Source organism: Phocoena sinus, chromosome 14 (assembly GCF_008692025.1).
Source record: "Phocoena sinus isolate mPhoSin1 chromosome 14, mPhoSin1.pri, whole genome shotgun sequence".
Lineage (NCBI taxonomy): Eukaryota > Metazoa > Chordata > Mammalia > Artiodactyla > Phocoenidae > Phocoena > Phocoena sinus.
Genome location: NC_045776.1, coordinates 512976 through 535043, shown reverse-complemented (window position 1 = coordinate 535043; position 22068 = coordinate 512976). Strand labels below are relative to the sequence as shown.

Here is a 22068-nt window from a genome sequence, read left to right as displayed (position 1 = left end):
AACAGAAGTTTTGAGAACTTGAAAAAGACAAGCCAAAAATTGGTAAATGATACGAGTAACATGTAAACAGTAAAGGACCTGTATTCAGAAACCATAAGGAACTACCACCACTCAACAAGAAAAAGACAAACAACCCAGTAGAAAGGTGAACAAACTTGTCTGCAGAAAACAAAAAAAGGTAAATTTTAAAAAACAGGAAAAGATACTACGCCAAAAGGCTATCAGAAGAGTGCAAATTAAAACCACAACTTAATTTTAACACAGATTTTCATTTAGATTGGCAAAGATAAAGAAGTCTGATAATACCAAGTTGTTGAGAATGTGGTGAGAATATAAACTGAGACAACCATTTTTGCATTATCTCATAAATCTGAACATTTGCATATCCTGATTCAGCAATTCCACACTTAGGCACATATCCTCACATTTTAACTCATTACACCAAGAAACACACAGAAGTATGTTCACTGTAGCAAGTTTCAGAATATCAAAAAGTGAAAACAATCCAAATGTCCATTCACAAGATAATAGATAAATCCATCCTGGCATATTCACACAATGAGCTATTATATAGAAGTCTCAATATATAAACTATATCCAGATAAAATAATATGAATAAAATTCCGATTCATAGTGATGAATGAAAAAGCCATTCAGATGTAAAAACATGATGCATTTTTATAAACCTCAAAAAAAAAGTGACTGAACAGTATCTTTGTGCATACATATATACAAATGCAGCAAAACACCATACAAAAGGAGAAAGACGTCAAACATGAAGCTGAGGATGGCAGATACCTCTGGTGGGGAATCAAGGGAATAAGATGGGATGGTGAGGAGTGCATAGGTAGTTGTAACAATACTGGTCATGTTCTAGATTTTAGATTGGCGGATATGTTCATTTTAGGGTTACATAGTCTTTGGTATGTACATAATTTACATAATTTTTAAATGGGGGGAGAGAAGAACAAAGGGAGAGAGAGATCCAACTAAAGACCATGACAGGTCTACCTCAGAGATATCACAGGTTTGGTTCCAGACCATTGCAGTAAAGTGAATATTACAAGCCTCACAAATTTTTGGTTTCCCAATGCAAATAAAAGTTATGTTTACATTATACTGTAGTCCATTAAGTGTGCAATAGCATTATGTCTAAAAATAAGCATACATACCTTAACTTAAAAATACTTTATTGCTAAAAAAATGCTAAACGTCCTCTGGGCCTTCAGTGAGTCGTAATCTTTTTGCTGGTGCAGGGTCTTGCCTGGATGTTGATGGCTGCTGACTGATCAGGTCAGTGGCTGCTGAAGGCTGGGGTTGATGTGGCAATTTCTTAAAATAGGACAGCAGTGAAGTTTGCCACATCAATTGACTCTTCCTTTCATGAACGATTTCTCTGTAGCACGCTATGCTGTTTGAAAGCATTTTACCCACAGTAGAACTTCGTTCAAAATTGGAGTCAATCCTCTCAAATCCTGCCGCTGCTTTATCAACTAAGTTTATGTAATATTCTAAGTCCTTTGTTGTCATTTCAACAATCTTCATAGCATCTTCACCAGGAGATTCTGTCTCAAGAAACCACTTTCTTTGCTCATCCATAAGAAGCAACTCCTCATCTGTTAAAGTTTTATCATGAGATTGCAGCAATTCAGTCACATCTTCAGGCTCCACTTCTAATTCTAGTTCTCTTGCTATTTCCACCACATCTGCAGTTACTTCCTCCTCTGAAGTCTTGAGTCCCTCAAAGTCATCTATGAGGGTTGGTATCAACTTCTTCCAAACTCCTGTTAATGTTGATGTTTGGACCTCTTCCCATGAATCACGAATGTTCTTAATGGCATCTAGAATAGTGAATCCTTTCCAGAAGGTTTTCAATTTACTTTGCCCAGATCCATCAGAAGAGTCACTATCTATGGCAGTTATAGCCTTACGAAATGTGTTTCTTAAATAATACGACTTGAAAGTTGAAATTACTCCTTGATCCATGGGCTGCAGAATGGACGTTGTGTTAGAAGGCATGAAAACAACATTAATCTCACTGTACATCTCCATAAGAGCTCTTGGGTGACCAGGTGCATTGTCAATAAGCAGTAATATTTTGAAAGGAATCTTTTTTTCTGAACAGTAGGTCTCAACAGTGGGCTTAAAATACTCGGTAAACCATGTTGTAAACAGATGTGCTGTCATCCAGGCTTTGTGGTTCCATTTATAGAGCACAGGTAGAGTAGATTTAGCATAATTTTTAAGGGCTCTAGGATTTTCGGAGTGATAAATGAGCATTGGCTTCAACTTCAAGTCACCAGCTGCATTAGCCCCTAACAAGAGAGTCAGCCTGTCCTTTGAAGCTTTGAACCCAAGCATTGACTTCTCCTCTCTAGCTATGAAAGTCCTAGATGGCATCTTCTTCCAATATAAGGCTGTTTCATCAACATTGAAAATCTGTTGTGTAGTGTAGCCGCCTTCCTTAATTATCTTAGCTAGATCTGGATGACTTACTGCAGCTTCTACATCAGCACTTGCTGCTTCACCTTGCACTTTTACATTATGGAGATGGCTTCTTTCTTTAAACCTCATGAACCAACCCCTGCTAGCTTCAAACTTCTCTTCTGCAGCTTCTGCACCTCTCTCAGCTTTCATAGAGTTGAAGAGTGTTAGGGCTTTGCTCCGGATTAGGCTTTGGCTTAAGGGGATGCTGTGGCTGGTCTGATCTTCTATCCAGACCACTAAGACTTTCTCCATATCAGCAATGAGGCTGTTTCGCTTCCTGATCATCCGTGTGTTCACTGGAGTAGCGCTGCTAACCTCCTTCAGGAACTTGTCCTTTGCGTTCACGACTTGGCTAACTGTTTGGCGTAAGAGGCCTAGCTTTCGGCCTATCTCAGCTTTCGACAGGCCCTCCTCACTAAGCTTAATCATTTCTAACTTTTGATTTAAAGTGAGAGACGTGCGACTCTTCCTTTCACTTGAACACGTAGAGGCCATCGTAGGGTTAATAATTTGCTTATTTTCAATACTGTTGCGTCTAAGGGGATAGGGAGGCCCGAGGAGAGATATTGACACGGAACGCACGTCAGTGGAGCAGTCAGAACGCACACAACATTTATCAGTTAAGTTCCCTGCCTTACCTGGGTGCGGCTGTCAGCACCCCAAAACTACAACAGCAACACCAAAGGCCATCAATCACAGATCAGCGTAACCAGGAACGACGGAAAAGTTTGCTTGAATTACCACAATGTGACACTCAGACAGGAAGTGAGCAAAGGCTGCTGCAAGAATTGGTGCCGACAGACTTGCTCCATGTAGGGTTACCACAAACCTTCAACTGGTAAAAAAACGCAGTATCTGTGAAGCGGAAGAAAGCAAAGTGCTGCAAAATTATGCACGTACTACTGTTGAGTTGTCTGCCTTCCTTAAATTACGTCAGCTTTTGCTTCATGCACCTGGGGGCTCTGCCGTTGGGACAGGTGGTTATGTTCAAATCCCACCAGAGAAAGTGCAGCTCTTCAGAAATCCTATCAAGAAAGACCATGAAGGCCCCCGCCGACGACCACTCCCACTCCTCCCTGACGGCTCGGCTTGTCTCCACAGTGGCTCCCGGTCCCTGCGCACAGTGCACCTGGCCTCCCCAGGCGGGCACGACGGCGAGGCGGCTCCGACAGTGCGGGAAGGGCCAGACCCCGAGAAGACCCCAAAACACGCACCCCACGGCGACGCGGGGATCCCGCCACCCACCAAGCTCCAACCCCAGACCACGCACAGCATGCTGGGACCGCACTCCACGACTCCCGCGAGGCACGTCGGGATTCCAAACGTCTGACCGGGATTCATGGGACAGCGGCGCGCTGCACGCTGGGCCTCGTAGTTCCACGACGGACGACCGGCCTCAGCACGTGATGGGAGGAGTTGTGGGACGTCAGCCCCTGTTGCATGCCGAGACCAAAAGCGCCTGATTGGGTTTCTGGGACACCGGCCTCTTAGTCCTAAGACGCCAGCCAGCCCTCAGCGCATAAAGAGTTGTGGGAACAGCAGGGCGTTGCATGCCGGGACTTGTAGTTCTCGTGACGCCGGCCCTCAGCCGGTGACGGGGACTGCGGGACAGAGACCCTCGTTGCACGCCGGGATTCACGGCGCCTTACAGGGATTCGTGGTACAGACGGGCGCGTTGCACGCCGGGACTCAGAGTCCCACGATGTCCAGCCTCAGCGCCTGACGGGGCTTCTGGGCCGGCAGCTCCGCGTTGCATGCCGACCCGCAGCCCCAGATGCCGGCGCGTATGGGGTGGATGGGGCGAAGGAACACTGTTCCCACCGGGCCCAGTCGCAGAAGCGTGGTCCTAGGACGCGCCCATTTCCTATGGCCGGCGGAGGACCTCTCGGGCCCCGCGTGGGCGTGTTTACACCCAGGCCCTCGGCGCCTGCGCGGACGCATGCGGTGGCACGTGACGTCGCACGCTGTCCCGGAAGTCGGCGCGGAACGGGTGGCTGGTGGAAGCCGGTGGTGCCGAAGGGGGAATCGAAGCACCGCTGCCGCCTCTGCTTGGGCCGGGGGTCGCCCGGTAGCCCGCGATGGGCGCCGGACCCTGAGCGCCCACCGTCGCTTTTCCACAGCGCCTCCACTCAGCTGCGATGGAGGCACCGCCCAGCGGCCGCGTTCCCGCCGAGGGCGCCCAGCCGCCGGCCGTGGCCGAGGTGCGCTGCCCCGGCCCCGGACCGCTGCGCCTGCTCGAGTGGAGGGTGGCGGCTGGCGCGGCCGTACGCATCGGCTCTGTGCTGGCCGTGTGCGAGGCCGCCGCCTCCGCGCAACCCACCGGGCCCGCCCCTACCCGCGCCGGCTCCGGGGGCTGCGTGCGCACGGAGCGCAGGCTGAGGTCGGAGCGCGCTGGCGTGGTGCGGGAGCTGTGCGCGCAGCCCGGCCAGGTGGTGGCCCCCGGGTGAGTGGGAAGGAGGGAGGGGGCTGAGGTCTAGAGGGAGTACTGGGCTTGGGCCGGGAAGGGGTCCTGGCCCGGCACTGGGTGGGAAGGGGTCTCCGGGACAGCAGCTGAAGGCTGCGCTCTGAGAGAACTTTGTAAGTTAGAGCCCACGGCGGCCTGGCTGCCTGCTCTTCTAAGGCAGGACGGCAGTCACTGCTAGTGACTCTACTAATCAGAGGCATCTGACTTCTTTAAAAACTCTCCGTCACCGAAATTGCACCCTTTGTAAAACAGTTGTGTTCTCTTTTCTCTCTTTCTGTAATAGGTGCCTCCCCCCAAGACTGCACGTTTGTAAACTAGGAAACCTAGGGGGTCATAGTGCGTACAGGACTAATCAGGCGTACTCCGTGCTTGTCGCAGTATCAGCTGTTGGGAGGCGTGCACTTCTTTAGGTTCTAGTAAACCTTGCGAAACGTGGTTGTAAAACCTGGTGCAGTTCTGCATCTCAGCTCAGGAAGGGGGTGCGGCCTGGGCACAGGTAGGTCAGAATGAGAGGTAGTAGTGCACCCTCCTGCCACAGGCTCTTGCTGTCGTACCTCTGTTTTAATCTAGTAAAGGTTTTTTTTTTTCTTTTTTAAAGTGTATGAACTTGTCAGTTTATATCTTCTCCCTAAGTTGACCAGTGTTGTGCACAAAGACGTGTGCACATGACTGGTGTGGTGGTTTTCATCGTCAGGGACAGAAACCTGGGGCAGGTGAGCATTCCTGCCTCCTGCTTAGTGGCTGGTGTGCAGCTTTCCTCTGTGGGGACCTCAGTGCCCTGGGTGCTCAGTTCCCTTTCTGCCCACCCTGGCCCTCCCCGAGGGTTGTGGGGGGGCATCAGTCCCTGCTCCTCTCCCTGTGGCTCTCATTGGCCCTCTGGCTTTGGAGCATCTTCTACCTAGTCCACACAGCAGTGGGTGACCAGGATAGAACTGGCCCCCCTCGCGATCCTGGGAGTCTCGTCCTGCATCCTTTCCGCTCCTCTCCTCTCCTCTCGTCTTTGGTGGGGAGCCAGGTCCTCAGCCTTCTGCTCAGATGCCTGCCCCTGTGCACTGAGTGCATCCACCGCCAGAGCTGTCTGCCTGGCCTCCTTTAGGGGACAGGGGCTCGCTGTGCTGTGTGTGTGTGGTACACTGTCAGCGTTACTTTGAAGTCAGGTCTTACCTGACCATTGCTTGGTCCATAATGAGCCTGTAAACCTGCCAGCTAAACGATGGAGGTGCACCCTGATGCTGCTGTATCACTGTGTAGAAAAACCCTGAGGGAACGACGTCTTCTCCATGTGGTTCTGTTCCTCTGCATGGAAAAGGCCACCAAGGCCCAGACGGGCCAGTTACTGGTCACAGCAGTTAGTGAGACTCGCGTGCATGCGTGGATCAGGACAGCCGGTCCTGCAGATCAGAGTAACCCAGTGAGGTCGTGTAACCAATCAGCCAAGTAGCTGATAGAGTGACAGGCTCCCAGCTGTGAGTAATTCTGTTTTTGGTGTGTTTTTGGTGTTTCAGGTCTTGGGGTATCTTACTGCAGTGGTTCATCGTGGGGCTTTTTGAGGACGTGAAGAGTGGTAGCATTTCTCCTGGAAGGCAGGTGTGTGGGGGAGGAAAGCACCAGCGCAGCGCCGGGCCCACCTGGCTGGAGTTGTCCTTGTCTCCATCTGCACTGCCCTCAGGACTCATCCTGACACGTCAGAGGTTGTTCCCAGGCAGTGAACAGATGCAGGAACGTGGAAGTCCTGCCTCTGGGTGTAGTGGGAATAATCAGTAGACACGGTTGTGATCTGTAATGGGATTGCGCGTTTTTGTAGTGCTTCGTGCTGGCGGGGAGAATGGGAACTATTCTGACTGAGACAGAGGAAGGGGCTGAGGTCCCAGGAGGTTTTGATGCAACAGCACTGCCCCTGCTGAGGCTTTGCCAGGGCTTCCTCTGCGCTGCGCTCTCCTTAGGCTGCGTTTCTTCCAGAGCGTCCCCCTGGGGGGAAGTAGATAGAATGAGAGTCGGTTTCTGTCTTCGTAATATATATGTGGATTGAAATTATTTTGATTTGAAAATTTTCTGACAAGGCACTGCCTGCCAGAGAGTAAGTCTGTTAATTGTGTACCTGATGATGTCTTTCCCCCTCACCTGTCTGCTTTTTTTCATTGATGTCTCCAAAGGAAAGGAAAATATCTGCATAAAGTAATCAGGAAACAAGTGTGGTGATGGATAAGGACCGGCACGGGAGGAGGCTGTGTAGGTGCGCCTTTGCCTCTTCAGTTGACATCCAGCCAGCTTGATCTGTGCCTGTCTGAACCTGCTGTTTTTATCAGGGTTCTACAGTGCCGATGTTCTTAATTTCATCGTTTCTGCTTTATTTCTTGCTTCGTTTTCCTCTGTAAGAACAACTCATTTTTCAGTGTGGATTCAGGGGTTCTTATTTTATTCAGTGGCTTCTGGTCCGTTCCAATTACTTGCCTTAATGCTCAAACTGTCCTGGATGTGGAAGCGGGCGCCCTTCCAGGTCCCGTTAACGCGGAGCATGGTCCTGTTTTCTGACACAGATGGCTTCTGCTCTCCCATCCCCAGCCCTGGAGTCAGCCATTTCTCCAAGAAATCCTGCTTTCTTTTAATGGAGAATGGCATTTAGAAACCACAATCTGGGTGCACAAAATAGTCTCTTTTCCTCCAATATTCTTCAGTACTCAGAGGTTTAGCACCTAGAAGAGATCCCGTAGCCCTCCTAACCTGTAAGACCTGCCCAGACCCAACACCTGACAGTGACTGCTCCAGGGAGCAGCGTGCTGGGGCCCAGCTCCCTGACACTGCCCTTTCTGATACACCCTGTGCTCTCTGACCTTCCTGTTGGAGCAGACACAAAAGCTAATGAGTACCAAAAAATCCGGAGAGTTTGATACTTGTGTGTTTTGGGGAAAACAACTTGTTTCGGAATTGCATTGATGATTATCCCATGGATTTTCCTAAGGGACGAACCAGGAAAGCTGACCTTTACGGGTGACTGGCCTGGCATTCTGCGGCTTGTTTCCTTGGCTGAAGCACTGGTTTTAGAGTTCACAGTGCATCAGTCCCTTGGCCGCGTGGAGGATTAGGGTGGAACACAGCCCACTCCACACGTTTCACCCGGCCTGGAGCAGTGTCTGCAAAGCTGGAGGAGGAAACAACTTGTGCCGAAAAGGACGTTGCTGCCGTGCTCCTATCTCATTCCCTTTCCCTCTCTCGTCATGTTATCTGATGCAGAAGTCAGTTGGGATAGACAGTGTCATACTCAGATACTCAGCTCTGGCCCTGGAAAGCAGTTCCGAGTGATCTAGTAATTGACAGAAAGTACAGTCCGACCTCCATACCACAGGTTCCGCATCTGTGTATTCAGCCAAGCTTAGATCGAAACATTTGGGGGGTGGGGGGGAAGTTCAGAAAGTTCCAAAAAGCAAAACTTGAATTTACCACATACCAGCAATTATTTACACAGCGTTGACACCGTGTTGGGTGTCATAGGTAACTGAGAGGTAATTTAATGTACACAGGAGGGTGCCTGTAGGTTATATGCAAATACTAGGCCTTTTTTTTTTTTTTTTTTTTCCGGTATGCGGGCCTCTCACCGTTGTGGCCTCTCCCGTTGCGGAGCACAGGCTCCGGACGCGCAGGCTCAGCGGCCACGGCTCACGGGCCCAGCCGCTCCGCGGCATGTGGGATCCTCCCAGACCGGGGCACGAACCCGCGACCCCTGCGTCGGCAGGCGGACTCCCAACCACCACGCCACCAGGGAAGCCCACTAGGCCATTTTATATAACGGACTTGAGCATCCTCAGATTCTGATACCTGCGAGGTCCTGGAACCAATCCCCTGCGGATACGGACGGGTGACTGTCAAGTCTGTTTCCCCTCCTTTTAATTTGGGCCGAGTGTTTCTGAGCTGCTGTACCCCGTAAGTTTCACTCCACCAGTGTGCCCACCAAGAGGAGCGGTGTGTGGAGGCTGAGCCCCCAGGTCATCGCTCCTGGCCCGGGAGCTCTCGGGTCACTGGTGTTCGTGTGGCCTGCACGTTGTCACGAGGTAGCGGGTCAGCGGAGCCTGTAACTAAAGTGTAAGCGGCCTCAGCGTATTTAAGCCTCCTGGGTTGGTGGATGAGCCAGTTACTGTTTCTCAGACACCTGCCGCCCGCGTCCCCGGAGGTGAGCGGCAGACTTTTCACCAGGTGCCGAAGGGCCCACACGCACCACTGGCCCGTGGGCAGCTGTCTGAGACGCGCCTTTGAGCAGAGCAGAGCGCCTCCGGTCCCCTTGCTGGCTCCACCGCGCCGTCGCAGATGCTTCCAGGGCCCCGTTCTTCCCCTCGGGCGCAGGAGAGCAGGGTCGGCTGGGAAGGGTCCCGGCGGGGAGGGGTCTGGGAAGGTGGGTGCCCCGTGTCAGCAGTGAACACCCCCCAGAACCGACCGGGCAGGGAGGACCAGCTGCGGCCCGGCAGTGACCTCACCCTGGAACCCAGGGCATGGCCCGTATGTGGCCGAGGTGCCGTGAGAGCTGGGAAAGCAGAGACCCTGACCAGGCCGCGGGCGGAAGAGCCCTGGAGGCGCTGCTGGGTGAAGGCGTCGTGGGCACCTCGTGGAGGGATTTGGGTGGACGTGGGGGGCTGAGGGGCCACACGTGGAGAAGGCCAGCCAGGACAGGGCTCCCCTGGGTGCCGGATCACCAGCGGCCGAGGCGGGCGGGACCTGGAGCAGGTGCCACCAGAAGGGCAAGGTCGAGGGAGGAGCCGCGTGTGCTCAGGGCAGCCCCTCGTCCGCTGCTCTGGTTTGTCTAGGATCGGGGCGAGGGGGGCAGTTTCAGGGAGAGGTTGAGACGGCGTTGAGGGTGGGAGAGGGGCCAGGCTGGCGGGGCCTGGTGTGCCCACCCCGCCCAGCACCGGGGTTGGGGGAGGGGGCCGTCCTGGCCCAGGGCACCGAGTGGCTGGTCATGATGAGCAACGGGGCCGGAAGGGCAGGGAGGAAGGAGGCCCTGCTCGGAGGAGGGGTGTCGCTTCCCTGGTCTTGCCCCCCATTTGGCAGCTGTCTGCCCATGAAAATCATTTGCAGTCCAAAGCCTTTAGGACAGAAACGGGTGAGGAGGGAGGGGTGCAGAGCCGTCCACCCTCACGTGTGGGGCACCGACCAGAAGGCCACTGGGCCTCAGAGAGGGTCTTTGCTTTGTGGGCAAATGCCCAGCAGGGCCTCCCTCACGACACTGGCACGGGGCACAGGTGTTTCATCGTAGATGAAAAAGTCCTTCATTTTATAGCCAGAGAAATGGCACCCCTGGAGGGTGATGTGAAGTTCAAGTTATGCAAGAGTCACCGGGAGAACTGGTACCAGAATCCAGGTGCCTTTGTGCCCACTCAGATGCTCTTTCCAGAGGAGTTGGATAAGGCAAGAGATTTTAGTTCTTGCTAACTTGTGACCGTTTTCACCCCCGATTCTAGGGCGGTTCTGGTGCAATTAGAAGGATGTAGCCACCCCGTCGTCATGAAGGGCCTGTGCGCTGAGTGTGGCCAAGACCTGACCCAGTAAGTTCTGGCAGCTTGAGAGTGGGACACCGTTCCCCCTGGAGCCCGAGGGCGGTGGGTGTGAGCGTGGAGGGACAGGTCGCCTGAGGGGCTCGGGTTGGAGGATCTGTCTCCGCTGCCCTTTGTCGGCCCGCATGTAGCGTGAGTCAGTCCGCTTCCTCTCTGGTTTGATTTCTTTGAGCTCTGGAAGCACTAAAGCATGTGTGCCGCCCACCCCAGGTGTGGTAGGAAACAGCTGGTGGGTTGGGATTTGCCTTCTCATCCCCGCTGAGTGCACCGCGCTTCCCCACTGGGACCGGCCATCCCTGGACGCAGCCGGCACTTCACAACCTCCAGGCCCCCATCTCGCAGCCTGCGCTAGTTTGCCACCACTGTTGAGCGGTTTCCCCCATTTGTACGTGTAGAGCAGTGTGGACTGTTCTGTACTTTCACGCTCTGGGCCTCTGTTTCAGTGGGACCATCTTTATTTTCAAAGGGAACTCTGTGAGTGTGACTCTTACTTCATTTTTTCCTTGGTTTTCCTGTCTGTTTTCAGACAGTGGGGGAAATTTCAGCACTAAGCCCACAGGACTCCTCAGCTAAAGCCTGAGCTAAAATTTCCGCGTAAGTTAATGAGCTGCAGGTGTCGCTTCACAGCCCCTTCTCGCTTCGCAGGCTGCAGAGTAAGAACGGGAGGCCGCAGATGCCGCTGTCCACGGCCACCGTGTCTATGGTGCACAGCGTCCCCGAGCTAATGGTGAGCTCCGAGGTAAGTGTACCCCTGTCAGGGGCAGCGTTTGGGAAGACGGTTCCTGAGAGCCGTGAGCGCGTCTGTGGGCCACTCTTAGCGTCAGGAGCGACAGGAGAAGACACCAGCTCTGTCGTTGCCGTCCCTGTGTTCCCAGTGTGCCCGCGGTGGACGGGTGGTTTATGTGGCGCATGTGGCCTGCCCGCGGGTGAGGGCTGCACCCCTTCCTCCTTCTTCCCCAAGCGATCCCGCCTGCAGGCAGCACTGCTCCGCGGGGCTGCGTTGGGGGAGCTCTCCAGGGTGCTGCAGCCGGACCCTGGGCTTGGAGAGCTGCGGGTGGGAAGAGAGCCGAGGGGGAAGCAGAGAGCCCGCGCCCATCGTGAGCAGGGGTGAGGGGAGGGCATCTCGAGGGCTCCTGCCCGGGGAGCGCGGGGCCGAGCAGGAGCGGGGAGGTGTCAGGTCTGATCAGCGCTGGCTGCGTGGACGTGGGGTGGAGGGTGAGGGCCCGGTGCTGTGCTCTCATGTGCAGAGACGTGCGAGTGCTGGAGAGATGTCTGGAAAGAAAAAGGTTGCTTTTTGTACATTGCCGTGTTGGTCAGAGGCCTCCTGACACCTGGGCCAGGGTCCACACGGTGGGGTGAGTGAGCGTCGCCAGGACTGGGCACTAGGCACGGTGCCCACCTCACGGGGCTCTGTAACAACTGGCTTCTTGTCTTATCGCAAGGCAGTCTCAGAGCTCTACGTTTTTGCAGGTAGTAGGTAAAAGCTCTCTTCAGTGTTATAATTTTATTAGGTGTGTGCTTTTAAATGATATGTACAAAGTGCGAGGTACGTGATTCTGGTTTTTCTGAATTGCTGAAATTTAAACAAATACATAAGTGTATGTTTAAGACAAAACAAGGAAGTTTGAGGCTAGAAAGAGAAGAAGGCGCCCCCCGTCGTTTCTGCTGTGAAGGACTAAGCCTCGCCCGTCCTGCGTGAGCCGCTTCAGGAGCGGACAGCGGAATCCCCTCCGCCCCACGCTCAGCTCACTGCTTGTCTCAGCTCTGCCGGTCACTTGGCCTGAGCGGCTCCAGAGCCTTCGGCTGAGTCTGTATAGACACAGCCACTTTCTTCTCAGCCCCCGTTCACCAGTCTACCTGTTTAATGAAAAGCAGTCACAAGTCGGAGTGGCTTCAAGAGGCTTGGACCACACAGGACTGGCTCCGGGCACTGGGGCCTAGTCCCCAGGCCGCTAGGCTTGCGAGTGAAGCGGGCGAGGCATGTGGGGCCATGAACCCCTCGGCTTCCTCTTCTGTTTTCTCATAAGACCGAGTTTTGCTTTGGATCCACATGTACTTGCTATGTCGTCTCTCTTTTTCCTTTTTAACTAGCAAGCTGAAAAGCTAGGAAGGGAAGACCAGCAGCGACTGCATCGCAACAGAAAACTAGTGCTCATGGTGGACTTGGACCAGACCTTGATCCACACGACGGAGCAGCATTGCCCGCAGATGTCCAACAAGGTGAGCTCCTCTGGGGGCCGGGCGGGGGTGGGGCAGCTCATTGAGCGACGCCCGCAGGCCTGTGCAGCTTGGGTACAGGCTTCGTCTGAAGGAGCGTGGATCCTTGGCTCAGTAAGTGCGCGGGCGCAGGGCGCTCTGCTCCGGAAGCTCTCGGCCACGGTGCGGAGGACGGTGAGTAGCTGGTGAGCGCTGGCGTCGAGTCCCTCACCTGCAGAACAGCGTGTGCTTTTCAGTTACGTAAGTCTTTGATGTCATGGGCTCTTCTGTAAGATGCTCTTTGTGTGACGTCCGCGATTGGCAGGCGTCTCAGGGGTTTCCTGCATCACGACCGCTGCACTCAGGCTGGGGGGCAGAGCTTGAGGGCAGAGCTTGAGGGCATGGCTGCCGCGAGCACCGCAGCCACTCGGGCTCGTTCTGCCTGCGAAGCCAGGCCTTTTCACTCCTTTCCTAAGAGTTTGCACAGTTATGCCACTCCCGTTCTCGGCTTGTGTGGCAGGAGGGTGTCCTCAGGGCCATGTGGACGGCGCTCAACTGCTGCTGGGGGCTTCCCTGTGCCTCTGCCCACATCTGCCCACTGGCCAGGCCCCTCTGGACCCCCAGACAGCATCAGGACGCATGGCAACCCCCCGCCTCGCCCCCAACTCTGGACCCACAGGACACCTGCTGGCGACAGCCAGAGAGGCATGTTGAATCCTTAACCTCGGAGATCCTAACTTGGGATTTTAAGGATGTTTCTATTGTAGCTTCTGGACGTTTTAGCTGTTGAGTATGGTGGAAGGTGTTTTATACCATTTCACACTCCCAGATGCTTTGCCAGAACAGCCCCATCATGTGGGATGTGACGAATTTGGAGCTAGCAAAAAATTAAATAGGCCTCAGGTTGTTTCCTTTCTTTTTAGTTTATTACTACTGAGAAAATGAATGCCAAAGAGGATTGAAAGGATCAAAGTTTAACTCCCTGAGGAGAGTGGACGTGCGTGCACGTTAACCACGTGTATGCAGGTTGTCTGTCTCCTAAAGACGTCCGCGAATCCTGTTTCAGCTTCTGTGTTTCATTTGTAAGGTAGTAAAGTTGCATCTTAAACCGTCCGTGAGTTAGATTGAGTGATGTGGGACCTTTGGTTTGCGATCATCACTAGCTCTGGGAGACACTGTCAGTAGGCCCCTGGAGATGGGTTCTAAGCGGTCCGCAGCAGCTCTGCTGCTTGCTGCTATGTGCAGTGGCTCTCAGGGGTGCTCGCTTTGTCCATGATCAGAGAAACAGTGTTGGCAAGACGGTCAGGGTGTGTAAGCGTCCACCAGTGCCCTGATAGCCTTTTAGTGAAGCCCTCGGACAGCCGAGTTACCATAGTCATCACAGGAAGTTATCCCAGGTAGGTAGTTACCTGGTCGTTCTGGGTAGCTCCATGCTTGTCCTGGGCGCTTACCATAGGTGGTTACCGCAGCAGGGAAGGTGGAGCCCCCCTCCGCCATAGAGCGTGAGAAAGGAGAGCGTTTCTGTGGCGTGGGCGTGGTTCGCTGCACATCAACTCCCGCAGGTGACCCGTGCAGCTGTCACGTGTCATATGTCAGCCGCAGGGCCAAGCCTTCACGGCGGCTCCCACCCCATGACTGGGCCTGTTCTCTGCAGGGCATATTCCACTTCCAGCTGGGCCGGGGCGAGCCGATGCTGCACACCCGTCTGCGTCCGCACTGCAAGGGGTTCCTGGAGAAGATCGCCAAGCTGTACGAGCTTCACGTCTTCACGTTCGGCAGCCGGCTGTACGCACACACGATCGCAGGTGAGCGGGCCGCGGGGTTCAGTCCCCTCACTGGACACTTAACCTTTGGCTTCTCTCTTTTTCTCGATGTTTCTTGAAGATGAAGGGGAAAGATCAGGAAGGTCTCCCAAACTCAGTTTCAGCCTCCCAGCTGGCAGGTGGGGGCCCAGTTAAGTCGGTCCACAGGCTGCGGGCGGACGAGAACCTCCCTGCTCTGCCGGGCCCACAGGCCGTGACAGACGCGCTCCAGTGCAGAGGGCAGGCTGCCATCACTCCGGTCAGCTGCACGCCACGGGCCTCTTTGGAAGTTGGTCAGGACCACACATATGTGGAAAAGTAGAAACTCTCGCTATGAGGGTTCTGTTAAAAAATGTTAATCCGTTTGGAAATAGCTCTGGAGCCACGTTGCGTGGGTTTGTCTGCAGTTAGCACTTTCAGCGCAGACAGAACAGTCTCTCTTACTTGGAAGGGAGCAGCGTGATGATGTATTAACCTGCTGTCCTAGTTCGGGCTTGCTGTTCTGTGCTGGCTGCTCTCGTGCATGGACACCGGAGCCCCCGGCCCCCAGCTTTGGCTGGGGACGGGGCGAAGGGCACCAGCTTTGCCTGCGTAGGCACATTTGGGCTCTAGCCCACTGGGGCCCATCACTGGACATTGGCACCCGCAGTATGTCACAGCTCCTAAGGATTAGTTGCAGGTACGATAAACTAAGTACTTTTAAATGCAGACGCCTTTGCAGACGGGTCTTGGTCTTATCAGTGGAGAAATACATTTTAAATTCCCCTTGACACTTGGTGCCTTTGTAGGAAATGTTAGTCGCAAACACAGAGGCAGCGTCATTAGTTAATCCATCTTGGAACTGACATTCAGCGTGTTCCCTTCAGTGTATGGCCGCTCTGCGGCTCCGCGGGAGCATGGTCTGGAGACTGACGCAACTCCTTTGCAGAGTTCTCACACCGCTGAGTAAGCCACAGCCCACGTGGGAATAGCAAGTGACGTCTTCAGGTGCGGCCTCAGGCTTCTCCTTGTGGCCGTCACCTCTGGAACCTGGCCTCGCTAGGTGTCAGTTAGTGAGGCACGGAGAGCACCAGCGAAGGTCCCGGGGCGGGCATCCCTGCTCAGCCTCCGCCCCGCCCCCACCCCCCAGGGCCTGTGGCCATCGCCGCTTCCTGAGGTTCCTGAGAACAGGGCTCGCCCCATCTCAGGCTGCGCCATGTGCCGTAGGATCCCAAGTTGCAGCAAGTCCAGACGAGGCCGTCACGAGGAAACAGCAGGCAGTATCCCAGCGACAGTGGGTGCAGAGACCCCCCCAAGCAGTACCTCGACCAGGGGGCCCGAGGTGGTTCGGCCACCCCAGTGAGGGCGTTGAGAGCGACCACGGTTCACCTGCAGAGCGGGCCCGGGAGGAAGCACGTGACCCCCAGGGCTGGTGCCCCACACAGCCCTGGGAGCTGCGAGGCCTTCGGGGGCACAGGGATTTGAGCCTAGTGGCACGGTGCTTTCAGCTGGAAGGAGTCGGCTGACCGGCCGTGTCAGTCTGATCATTTGCGGATGACAAGCAGAGGTCACACGTGCGGAGGCCTGACAGTGGTTTTAACAGTGATGGTTTTCGTAACTTCCTCTTCCTGTCAACTTTACTGTTTTCACAAAATGTGTACTTTCGGTGTAGCGAGGATAGAAACGCTTCCATTGGGGCAGAAATGTTAAGCGTTTTGCGTGCTTTTCATTTATTGTAGAGGCTCTGATACTTAATGTTTCGGATTTAGCCACTGAGAGGCTTCAGCGTTCATACAAGTTCTTTACATAGTAAAACGGTAGTGTGTGTTTCTCCTGCGAGATGGGCGTTGTCTGTCGATGAAGCACTGACGACTCAGTGACCTCGAAGCCCTGAGCACCGGGCGGCTGCCGCCCCACTGCACAGGGGCCCTCAGGAGGGGCACACGGCTCCGCCCGGAGGAGGACCTCGGGCTGCAGGCCTAGCGACCGGTGACGCGTCCGTCTCCGTCAGTAGTAGGAAATAGTAAGGCGTGGGTGTCAAACCTGCAATGTCAAGGGTCCTGTCACCGAGGGAGGCAGCTATGGGCGGGCCGTGTGGGAGAGGACACACGCGAGGTTATGAAGGTGCCTACTCGTCCATGTAAAGAAAGGCTTGAGGAAACACGGGTTCTCCTGTCACGGTGTGAGTTTAGGAGTGCTGCCCGAACACCCCGCCCTCCCCTTTGCTTTGCGAACACGAAGGTCAGGGAGATGACAAAGGTCATCTTTGGGATTTGCTTTGCGAACACGAAGGTCAGGGAGATGACAAAGCCAAACCGGCATTTGAACTCCTGTCGGGCGCCACTTCTGTCGGCGACGGGCTCCTCCCTGATGCCACTCCGAGTCCCCTGCGAGGTGGGCAGACGTGGTGCTAATTACCTGCGGCTCTGAGCTTCCGGGTAACACTAAACTTTGTTCATCCCGTCTGCTGTCCCAGCAAGATTCCAGGTGATGCGAGATTCAGTCAACATTTCCTGGACCAAAGCCCTTACCTGCGTTAAGATTAGAGGGAAGGAGGGCTTCCCTGGTGGCGCAGTGGTTGAGAGTCCGCTTGCCGATGCAGGGGACACGAGTTCGTGCCCCGGTCCGGGAAGATCCCACATGCCGCGGAGCGGCTGGGCCCGTGAGCCATGGCCGCTGAGCCTGTGCGTCTGGAGCCTGTGCTCTGCAATGGGAGAGGCCACAACAGTGAGAGGCCTGCGTACTGCAAAAAAAAAAAAAAAAAAAGATCAGAGGGAAGGAGCTGTAAGAGGGTGACAGTCTCACCTGGAAGAGGAAAGTGCTCGCTGCTGGTGCCCTGTCTGCACATCACCGCGCGTAGGAAGGGACGTCAGTGCATCGCAGACACCTGACCTTGTCCTGTTTTCTTTTCAAAGGCTTCTTAGATCCTGAGAAGAAGCTTTTTTCACATCGAATATTATCGAGGGACGAATGTATTGACCCGTTTTCCAAAACGGGGAACCTCAGGTATGTACCTGGCTGTGCACATCTGAGGTCACCGTTCAGTTTCCGTCGTAAAGTCTGCGTTTTGAGCGTCAGCCCAATCGTTCTGTATTTATTCTCCCAGTTACCAGCGTCCACTTGCTGGCACGTAGCGAGTCTGCTGTCTTCTAACCAGACCCCTCCCTTCCCTGCTCTCCTTGAATGTCCAGGCAGTGGTGGCTCCTGGGGCACTCGGGCCAGAGCCCGGGGCAACATGGGTGTCGGGGGAGGAGTGAGACCAGGGCCTGGGGGATGCGTGGAGAGATGGTCTGGGCGGCCCAGCCCCCAGAGCCTCCCCAGAGGGCGAGGGGGCTGTTTGGCCTAGTCGGGAGTTTTAGGGGGTGTTGGCACCTCGGGCTTCTGTTTCCTTAAGACCTGCGTGCTGTGCAGTGCACAGTCAGTTATCAGATCCTAAGTCGTGCTGCTCTGCACTGGCACTCGGCCTGCTTCCACGTCCTTCCGTCCCCGTGTGCCCCTCCCGATCCGGGTCTGTGTGCTCTTACACCGGGGCTCCCTCCCATCCCCCCCGAGAGCTGATTTATATTCTTGGGAATTTCCTGCTCACTCTACAAGGAATTTCCCCACTGCTACCCAGAAAGGTCACCTCCCCCCATTGTGTCCTCCTGTGTCAGGTATCGCTTTCTTCGTGGCTGTTGATTCTTAAGACTCGGACAATAACAGCTGTGGCCTCAGTGGCCTTTTGGCTGGCGTTGGCCACCCTTAGCTAACATTTCGTGTTTCAGATTTAGGGTATCCACACAGACTGAGACCTGTTCACGTCTGTGGGATACAAGAAGAGAATCAGAGTACTTGTTTCGGAAACAGTTCTCGTGTTTACTGGCTAGGCGTCCGGACGAGCAGATACGAGGACGAAGGAAGTTGAGGGAGGGTGTGATGACTGGTTCGGGGGAAAACCTACCCGAGGCTGAGCGTGTCAGAGGGGAGGGGCTCCATGGCAGCTCCGGGGGCGGCACTTGGCTCTGTTCCCCGGTCTCGATTTGGTGTGGTTTTCACCTCCCTCGTCTGGAATTAAATGTGCTAAAGGCATTAACTGTGTAGGTCATTTTAGCTACCGCTTATGTTTTGCCTATGGAAAACAGAGTCACCGAAGACAATTCTGGGCACATGAACGTTTTTTTCTGACTAGTTGTAGCCTTTAGTAGCAGCTAGAAAACCTGAACGATGACATGCGTTTCTCCTGGGTTTGTTTCTCGATCCTAGAAAACAGGCAGGAAGCACTCATCCTTCTGAATTTTGCATCCTTGCGCCTGTCTGTCTGAATCTAAGTGTTCTGGGCAGAAATCAAGTGAAAAGACCACAGAGCAGGCCTGTGTCCATAAGGTGGCTTTTTGGACCCTTGTTAACATTCTTCCTCCACCCATACATCCTCGTAGCTTTCGGGAATACAACAGTCACTTTCTGGACTTGGCATCGTGTAGGTGCCCCAGCCGAGATTTGAGGAAGGCCTTGCCCTCCTGCCTGTAACTGATAGCTCTTACCTGGCACAGGCCGATTACCTGTGTTTGTAAATAAAGCCGTGTTGGGATGTGGCCGGGCCCGTTGGTCTGTGCCAGCTTCCCCTGGGTGAGGGCTTTCCATGGCCCCAAACAGTAAACCCTTCACTCTCTGGCCCTTTGAAGAATTTGCCATGACTCCCGCCTTAAGGAGTGTCAGACACTGGAGAAAAGTGGAACTATCTTAGTATAACTTTCTCTGGAAACTTTTTTGAATGTGAGCGAAACAAAAGCCCTTCAGTGCAGTTTGCATCTGGTTCTGATTAATGCGCTCTCTGCTGGTTTCATATAAAAGATGGTCTTGACATTCGATCGATGATGACCTTTTGTAAATTGTGTTAGTAGTTCCGCTGCATTTTTACTTCTAGAAATCTTTTTCCTTGTGGAGACTCCATGGTTTGCATCATCGATGACCGAGAAGACGTGTGGAAGTTTGCCCCCAACCTGATAACTGTGAAGAAATACGTGTACTTCCAGGGCATAGGTGACATCAATGCCCCATCCGGGTCCCGGGAGCCCCAGGCGAGGAGGAGAGGTGGGTGTGGCCCCTCCTGGCTGTCAGATAGCACCGGCTCTGTCCTGTCTCTGTTGTGGCTGCTGTTAATTCAGGATTCAGTTTGGTTTGGGTCATTATTTATATTTCAGTAGTCATAGAGATTGTGGGGTTTATTTATATTATGCTGAAAAACGTGGTATTATTTGGTTTCAGTTTAGGTTTTGTTTTTTTCTTCTACTAGTACCAGCCTAAACATTTTTCCCGTTGAGTAAAGTTTAAAGAATACTATTTAATTTAATGCATCTGAATACTACCTTTCATCCCGGCTTTCCTTGAAAGACAAGCACGACACTGGGAGTTTAGTGTGTGAGGCTCCAGCCCGTGGGTGGTTGGTGCCGGGCCCCGGCCCAGAGCCTGCGGGGAACCTCCCAGGCGAGCTGGAACCCAGAGTCTGAAAAAATTTTAAAGTTTTGGTTTGAAGTGTTTCTGATGATCTTTAGCTTTTAAATAACCCATTTTGAGGCGCACAGTTATTGCTGTAGTCACTGAAGTAGAACTTTGAGGTGTAGGCAGGGGAGTGAGACCCCAAGGCACCCTCGGGGGCGAGGCTGCACAGCACAGCTCGAGCTGGGCCCGATCTGACCACAGCCTGGGAACCAAGCATGTTCTGCACATCTCGTACCACTGTGGAACCCAAAACGAGGTGACCGGGTGAGGCCCGCAAACCTGAGATACTCGCCCTCCAGCCCTTCCTGGCTGAGGGTGCCGCTCCCTGGCCAGAGGTGCCTCTAGCTAGCAGCTGGGGGCAGGTGGATGGAGTTTGTTTCCACAGGGGGTTTCCTCTTAAATGTTAGGTAACGGTGACCTTGTCTCTCATGCACACGTGCAGTCAGTCCTTCTCCTAAAGGTGCCGACACCACGGAGCAGCCTCCATCCGTCAAGGATCCCGAGGAAGGAAGGCAGGTGTCTGGGGTCGAGCAGAGCAACGGCCTCGGGAAGCCCACGCGGGAGCTCAACGGGGGCGCAGGCCCTCGTGGGGGCTGGCCCTGTCCCGGGCAGGAGGAGGAGAGGGGCGCTCGGCCCGCCGCCTGCGCCCCCTCTGCTGACGGCCGGGGGCCCCTGGCGGGCACCCAGCAGCACGGGCGGACGCCGCCAGAGAAGAGGCCCGTGCTGGGTCTGGTGGGCCCTGACCCGGACCCAGATGTCCCCAGTGACAGCGGGAGCAACAGTGAGTCCGAGGGCCGGCCGTCTCCCATCCCCTCTGATGGGGAGAGTGGGGAGAAGAGGACCCGGAGAAAGCCTGCGGCCACCCGCCATGCTGGGGACATCGTGGCCCAGGGCGGCGCCTCGGGCGCCAGTCCGTGCGTGGAGCCCGGGCCCGGCGTCCAGGCGGCCGTGCAGGGGGAGGGCGAGCGGGACAGCCTCTGCGGGCTGGGCGGCGGCTGTGCCGACAGGAGGGAGGCCGAGACAGAGTCCCAGAACAGCGAGCAGTCAGGCATCACGGTGGGCGAGTCCCTGGACCAGAGCGCGGAGGAGGAGGAGGAGGAGGAGGAGGAGGACGCCGACGCCGACGACCACCTGGTCCACCTGGAGGAGATCCTCGCCCGCGTGCATGCCACCTACTATGCCAGGTATGACTGCTTTCTCCGCGGGGAGACCCAGGACGCCCCCGACATCCGGAAGATCGTCCCCGAGCTGCGTGGCAGGGTGCTGGCCGACGTCGCAATCATCTTCAGCGGGCTGCACCCCACGAACTTCCCCATCGAGAAGACGCGGGAGCACTACCACGCCACGGCCCTGGGCGCCAGGATCGTCACCCAGCTGGTGCTGGAGCCCGGCAACCCCGACCGGGCCACCCACCTGATCGCCGCGCGGGCCGGTGAGTCACGCCCTCCTGCCCCGGCCCCGACCGCCTCCGGGTGGGGCTCCGGCTGCCTCCACGGTCCGCGCTGCGGGGGCACCCAGGTGTCACTGCTCCCCGAGGCCCCGGGCTCGAGGCTGTGGGGTGGGTGCCGACGTAGAGAAACAGGGCCCTTCAGGAGCCATCACACGGTGGGCCCTGCTCTGAGGGCTGTTCCCTCCAGGGCCCCTACTGTCCCCGCCGCCCCAAGCCCTGACGGCGGACCAGTGGCCCGCGGCGGCTCCGAGCCGAGTGCATGTGCCCGCAGGCACGGAGAAGGTGCGCCAGGCCCAGGATTCCGGGCAGCTGCACGTGGTCAACCCCGACTGGCTGTGGAGCTGCCTGGAGCGCTGGGACAAGGTGGAGGAGCGGCTGTTCCCGCTACGTGACCCAGCCAAATCCCAGAGGTGGGCGCCCGCGGGGGGCTCAGAGGGAGGGTCCGCGCTGGAGCCCACACAGCCGCTGCTCCCGCTTGGGAGACGCCACCGCCCCCGCCGCACAGACTGTCACAGAGTACCTCTGACCAGTGTCACCTGGAGGAGAAGCGGAAGTGCTTCTCCTAAGACACAAGTCAGCTTTAAGCAACGAATCCTAGTTTGCGGCTGTTTCTTTCACAGCTGGGACGTGGTCCCGTCGAGTCACAGGGTCTTTACAGAGTCCAGCGTGGAG

At 55.1% G+C, this 22068-nt stretch overlaps 2 protein-coding genes across 7 annotated transcripts in view; one reads left to right on the top strand and one right to left on the bottom strand.

Annotated features, from left to right (window-relative positions):
* The window catches only part of TIGD1 (tigger transposable element derived 1), a 29421-nt gene extending 26286 nt beyond the window's left edge, over positions 1–3135 (bottom strand). The window contains exon 1 of one of the 2 annotated variants that reach the window (XR_004353158.1): positions 1173–3113. Coding sequence is in view for 1 of the 2 variants with exons in the window: in XM_032654451.1 (XP_032510342.1) it covers positions 1207–2982 (1776 nt within the window). In the remaining variant the exon portion in view is untranslated. Of the gene's footprint in view, positions 1–1172 lie in introns of both variants that reach the window. The other variant, XM_032654451.1, reaches the window with a different exon arrangement.
* CTDP1 (CTD phosphatase subunit 1) overlaps positions 3135–22068 on the top strand; it is a 42080-nt gene continuing 23146 nt past the window's right edge. For 3 of the 5 annotated variants that reach the window (XM_032654449.1, XM_032654447.1, XM_032654445.1), the window contains exons 1-9: positions 3135–4930; positions 10399–10482; positions 11137–11230; positions 12583–12711; positions 14342–14492; positions 17384–17474; positions 19372–19538; positions 20389–21378; positions 21584–21806. In XM_032654449.1, coding sequence (XP_032510340.1) covers positions 4626–4930; positions 10399–10482; positions 11137–11230; positions 12583–12711; positions 14342–14492; positions 17384–17474; positions 19372–19538; positions 20389–21378; positions 21584–21806 — 2234 coding nt within the window. In that variant the 5' untranslated portion in view covers positions 3135–4625. The remainder of the gene's footprint in view (positions 4931–10398; positions 10483–11136; positions 11231–12582; positions 12712–14341; positions 14493–17383; positions 17475–19371; positions 19539–20388; positions 21379–21583; positions 21807–22068) is intronic. The other 2 variants (XM_032654446.1, XM_032654448.1) reach the window with 2 other exon arrangements.